Source organism: Papaver somniferum, chromosome 4, assembly GCF_003573695.1.
Source record: "Papaver somniferum cultivar HN1 chromosome 4, ASM357369v1, whole genome shotgun sequence".
NCBI classification, from domain to species: domain Eukaryota; kingdom Viridiplantae; phylum Streptophyta; class Magnoliopsida; order Ranunculales; family Papaveraceae; genus Papaver; species Papaver somniferum.
Genome location: NC_039361.1, coordinates 103,221,296 through 103,227,425, shown reverse-complemented (window position 1 = coordinate 103,227,425; position 6,130 = coordinate 103,221,296). Strand labels below are relative to the sequence as shown.

The following is a 6,130-nucleotide window of genomic DNA, read 5'->3' as shown; positions in this document are numbered from 1 at the left end:
TTATATACCCTTTGTGATTGTAAGGGTAACCCAAAAACACACCCGGCTTCGCTCGTGGATCGAATTTGGATTTAATATTTGTGTTCCGAACATAACACAAACAACCAAAAACACGAAGATGGAGATAGCTAGGCGCACTACCAAGAAGAACTTCATGTGGAGTTTTATGTGCCAATAGAGGAGTAGGCATTTTGTTTATAAGATAACAAGTTCTTAATACACATTCACCCCAATAAGTGATGGGTAATTGTGACTGAAAACGCAGAGATCTAGCTACACTAAGTAAGTGTCGGTGTTTGCGTTCGACAACACCATTTTGTTGAGGAGTATAAATGCAACTGCGTTGATGATGAATGCCATTTTCCTTAAACCACGTTTGAAATTCACGGGAGAGAAATTCTAAGCCATTGTCAGACTGGATTCTTTGTAATGAAGGTTGAAAAGGAATTGAGGTACCCGTAGATATATGACCGATTTAGAAAAATCTTAGAATACTAAGTAATAACAAAACTGGAGAAGTACTTAATGAATTTAAAAGTCTCGTCCTTTGTGTGCATAAGGTAAACCCATGTACAACGAGAAAAGTCATCGACTATGGTGAGAAAATACTTTGCACCGGTGAGTGATGGTGTCACAAAGGGACCCCATATATCGCAATAAATAAGTTCAAAACAACGTTAAGATGAAATGTGATTTCTATTGAAAGGCAATTTCGTTTGTTTTTTCAAAGGGCATACATCACAAGTACTAGAAAAATTGGAACTAATACAATCAAAAGAACGACATAAAAATTTAAAACGATCAAGACTTGGATGGCCAAGACGACAATGCCAAACATCTAACGGCATTTTATTATTAAAAAGAGATTTGTGTGATGTTGCTGATCCAGCCGAAACTTGAAGTTGGTAAAGTCCAGAAACATGATTACCCTGAACAATCACTTGATTTGTGAGTGGGTCTTGAAAGATGCAATGATCTGGAGTTAAGAGAGCAACACAATTGAGGGATCCTGTGAGTTTACTTACAGAGACCAAATTAAACTTAGAATGTGGGATATGATGCACATTTGAGAGTTTAAGAGTGGGTGAGAAAACAACTTCACCGATATGCTTAACAACAGCAAGAGAGCCATCAGGAAAATGCATTTCAATCAAAGTGTTGACAGGAGAATAAGAAGTAAAGCATGATAAGGAATTACAGTTTTGGTGTGTTGCACCGCTGTCAATAAACTAAGGAGAAATAAAGGATGTGTTAAGTATCTTACCAGTTAGGTTCACTCGAGGTTCCGTAGGAGTATCCTCTGTAGGAGGGTTGAGAAGAGTTAGAAGACTAGCATACTGGGACGCCGAGAGAGACGGAACAACCAGAACTGGTTGTGAAACTTGATTTGTTTGAGGTGCCAAAATTTTAGCTTTAGCAGCGACATGGAGACGATTGTTGTTGAGAGCAGCGGATTTAATCGATGGGGCTGTAATTAGGGAACCATCTTGATTCCATAAAGCCTTGAGCTTGGTATAATAAGCCGAAAAGACTTGTTGTTTTGCAGCAAAGAAAGGAGTTTCTTCAGCAGACAATGATGCCATTGTGAGAGGCAGAGAAAAAAATGCTGGAAGAAGAAATATATTTAGGTTCCTGAAAGAAAAGGATATTTAGGTTCCTAGGATCTAATAGGATGATACCATCTTAGATTTACAAGAATAATATGGATTAATATCACAATTGTTGAGACTGATTATATTTCATTGCGTATTTATATGAATACAAAGTATTGAGAAATGACGAAAGATTCAAAACCTAAGCTAAACAATAATAGCGTGAATACTGGATACTTACAGCTAGTTACAACAAATTACAACAAGAATGAGTACATAAGACTCGTACCTACGCTAAAGACTTGCGCCTGGTGGTGACTGCTGACTGTTCAACTGTGGCAAGACTGATGGCTGGTGGTGACTTACATATACACGTCCAATATCTTACAAAGAGGCGGCAGTCTTCGCGGCTATGATTGATGATGATAAAGACTTATGGGCTTATTTCGTAAGTTGCAAAGACGAGTTGCGTAAGAAGCGGGTGAGGAAAGATCGGGCGCCGAAGAAGGGAGACGGGTCTAAATCCGGTGGTCAAGATTACCTCCCATCGCCAAGGGTGAAACATTAACGCCCGCTGTGAAGGATAAATCTATTGTATTTGGGAGCAAGAAGCCACCCCAAATTTACCGTGACCTGAAAGAGTTTATTTCTGTTTTTACAGCTTTAAATTATTCGTTCGTGGCGTCCAATATATCTTACTCCCTCCGTTCCTAATTAATAGGCTGGTTTTGTTTTTAGAGAAAATTAAACAAATTAAGAGAACTAATCATTGAAGGTAGTCCTCATGACACTTGTCAATAAAACAAGTGAAGTGAAATAGTCCCCATGACACTTGTCAACAAAAGAAGTAAAGTGAAATTGTCCAATGACACTTGTCATCAAAAGAAATTAAGAGAAAAGGGGTCCTAGAAAACTAAAGTAACATTTGACTTTCCCAATTAGGAAACCAGTCTATTTTTTGAAACATCTATTTATAGAAACCAGCCTATTATTTAGGAACGGAGGGAGTAGTAATTAAGACTACATCATCTGCAGGGTGTACATTTCAGGGAAAGAAAATCCAGTACCTCCTGTTCGATTAGCTGCTACTCTCTCTTCAAACTACAAAGCCTTGTTGATAGAGAGGGGTGGATTACCATATGGAAACCCGAGAATAACAAGTTTAGTGCACCTTGGCAACGTTGTATATCAGAAGACGGGTAATTAACGTGTGTAGACGAGTTTTAGGTGGTGGAAATTGTTTGAATGCGGGGTTGCTGGAACTGATTAGTTTAAGTTTAAGACCGCTGGTTGGGATGGAAGACCTGTTACTGAATCATATCAATGGGTCGAACAGAGAGTGGCAGTACTAAATTGGTAGTTCAATCTTTGGCAGTGATGGTCATCAACATACCGCAGCTGATTATTTTGGGAACATGATTATTTTGGGTTGACGTTGACGATGCAGGAAAAGAAAGACCAATAGCTCATGGCTTGTTATTCAACGACGCGTCTGGCGTAAAACACAGGGCCTACTTGAACAAATCAATGAGACATATAATAATCCCAGCAGATGCACTTGGAAGTCCTCGACTGTGAATGTTAAGTGGTGTTGGACTAGCTGATATCGTTTGAGATCCTCATCATCACACTTGTGGTTAATCAACCACTTGTTGGTCAAGGAATATCTGATAATCCTATAAATGCCCTCTACATACGATCCCCTGAACTAGTTGAGGTATCACTTACACAAGTTGTGGGTATTACTCCATATGGAAGTTACATTGAAGCTGCCAGCAGTGAGAATTTTGCTTCTCAGGCCCTAGAGAATGAAATGTTCTCACATCAGGTACCTTTTCTATAAGACCTATAACCTTAGGGATTATCTGTAGTCCGTTTGGCATTTTTACTGATTTTTTTTTTTTTTTTGAAGACTGGATATCTTTTTTTTTTTAGTCTCCGAGTAAAATACGACTAGGAGAAGGGAGGAGGCATTTAGTGCATAGTGGTCGCCAAAATGAATCGATTAAGATTTTGGCGATATCTGAAAAATCCAACTGATTACAAACCAATTGGAAGACCCTCCCTCCTACTAGGGTCATTTTGCAGTTAAAATAAGATTTACTGCCCTTACAAACGCAAACTTTCAGACATCTTTCTCTTTTTGGAGAACCAGCTTTTTATCATAGAATTTTAAAGGCCAGTAGGCCTAGAGACCTGCTTTTATATCTTCTACATTGTTTAAAATAAGCCGATAAAGACTTGGACTGGAGTGCACATAATTCTTTTAGGAGTGTATAGATTATGGGACTGTAGTATGTTTGACCAACAACTTTGATCCCTACTGGAGTGCTGCTCTCGTCCAACTAATCAAATAAAGGTTGCATAGGAGTCAGGAAATTCATCATTTCGTTATCATTCATACAGAGCAGTGTACTTTTAATCTTGGAACCAAAGCTGTTTTTTCCTATGATTTTACCCAAAAGTGAACCAACAAAATATCCAACTACTTGGAAACCTAACAGTCTTGTATTCCACTAACCCAACTGCCATTCTTTATAGTCGTCTTCTTCTTCTTTCATCCTATTAATACTAGTGTCTATCCTTCCATCTACGTTACTCTTAAATCTATCTCTGGATCCAAAAAAAAAAAAAAAACAGCTTGTCGGTTTCAAATTGGAGAAAGCAAAATGAGTGACACGAATCACTCCAGAAGTTCCCAGGATTCAAAAGGTCCGACTTATATTTTTGTTTTTTTTTGTTTTTTTTACAAATCCTCCTTTCTTTTTGACGTCCTTATGTTTATAATGGTTTGTTTCCGGTGTCTTGAATCAGATGCGACATCATCCACAAGTCAGAATTCTAAGCCGGATTTCATGGAGGATGAAGAAATTCTAATTGCCAAGATGCACAGTCTAGTTGGAGATAGGTTTGTTTTTTGTTGATTTCGCCATATCAATTGCTTACATCTGAATATATAACATCAGTGCTAATTGTTAATTAAATTAAGGTTTTATGTGTACTGTACTCAGGTGGTCTTTGATAGCTGGAAGGATTCCCGGAAGGACAGCAGAAGAGATTGAGAAGTACTGGACTTCGAGACATTCTTCATCGCATCGATAGTAAAATCCCAAGCAAAAATCTGGGGTCTTGTTTTATTAAGGGGGTTCACAAATGTATTACGGGAGAGAACAATAAAACATGTAAATCACTGAATTTTTTTCCTGAAGTACTTACATACTGTGCATCTGTGTAGTCGCGTTCGTAAACTTCAGCGCATGTAAACTAAGTTATCGCCTAGGTGACAGTACTGACTGACACCATTTGTATTGCTAGTCTACATGTAATCAGATTGTTGATTTGTTTTGAGCTACGTTATGCTCTTGGTTTCTGGTTGTATGACCAAGTGGTCCATTGTACTTTTCGTACCTCCTTGGCCAATTTGATTATCAATTTTGGATTTGTTTTGGTGGATCAGTGCACAAGTTTTACCATGCTCGGTTTGTGGTTATGCGGCAACATGCATCCAATGTTGCCTTGCATTCACAAGCAGGATTATTACAATCCATGTGCTTTAAGTTTAGCAGCGCTCTGGTTGCCATGCTTTCACTCCCTCTAAGCCTTTAAAACCATCAATATTCTATCCAAGTGTAACCATCCTCGCCACTTTATAAGCCAAAATTGAATAAATTTTGGTCCAGTTGTTTATTTGAGTTGTGACACTTTTAATCATTTTGGACGAGAAATTTGTCTGTTTGAATTAAGAATTCATTATAAGTGAAGGAACAGTTGCAAACACGCTATATCGCCGTCAAAGAACAAGTTGTGTGTTTTTTACTATTTTGCTTTTGTTTCTAATTTTTCAGATTATGGCAAATCTTAACATTATAAAGCTCTGGGTCTATAGATTGCGCGTAATCATGACAAAATTCCTTTTCAATATTGTGCATGCTTAAAATCGAAAAGTGTAATTCTCACATCAAAATTCAACTAGTAAGCTTTAAGTAATTACAGACTATCCCCCAACCAACCCAAAGAATCAATTGACAAAATTGAGAAATCACGGTGACTCAGTCGAAGACTCACCATGGCACTATGAATTTAGAGTGATGCCAAATGCTCCTACAACTTTTCAAGCACTTATGAATTCAATTTGTGTGGAGTATCTTAGAAAATTTGTGTTATTTTTTTTATGATACTTTGATATATAACGACACTCTTGAAGATCATGTACACCACTTGTCTCTGATGCTCTCATTGCTCAGACAACACAAATTATATCCTAAATACTCAAAATGTTGTTTGCTCAATCATTTTTAGAGTACCTTGGTCACATTATTACAACCGATGGAGTAGCTGCTGATTTAGAGAAGGTTGCAGCCATGAAGAATTGGCCAGTCCCTACAACTCTCAAACAACTTAGAGGGATTACTGAAAGTTTGTGAGAGGTTATGGCTCTATCAACAAGCCACTCATTGATTTCCTCAAGAAGAACTCATGTGTGTGATGCAGCATTGCAAGCTTTTGAGCAACTCAAACTAGCCATGTATTCCACCTCT

At 37.9% G+C, this 6,130-nt stretch overlaps 1 protein-coding gene across 2 annotated transcripts; it reads left to right on the top strand.

The window, feature by feature from the left end:
- Positions 1–3,292: 3,292 nt before the first annotated feature.
- Positions 3,293–5,048, top strand: LOC113274115 (MYB-like transcription factor ETC3). Of its 2 annotated transcripts, XM_026523607.1 has the most exons (4): positions 3,293–3,420; positions 4,233–4,304; positions 4,407–4,500; positions 4,604–5,048. In XM_026523607.1, exons 2-4 carry the CDS (start codon positions 4,262–4,264, stop codon positions 4,692–4,694), a joined length of 228 nt encoding a protein of 75 aa, XP_026379392.1. In that variant the 5' UTR covers positions 3,293–3,420; positions 4,233–4,261; the 3' UTR covers positions 4,695–5,048. The 2 variants fall into 2 exon arrangements, with proteins under 2 accessions (XP_026379392.1, XP_026379391.1); XM_026523606.1 differs by lacking the exon at positions 3,293–3,420 and having other exon boundaries at positions 4,177–4,304.
- Positions 5,049–6,130: the final 1,082 nt, after the last annotated feature.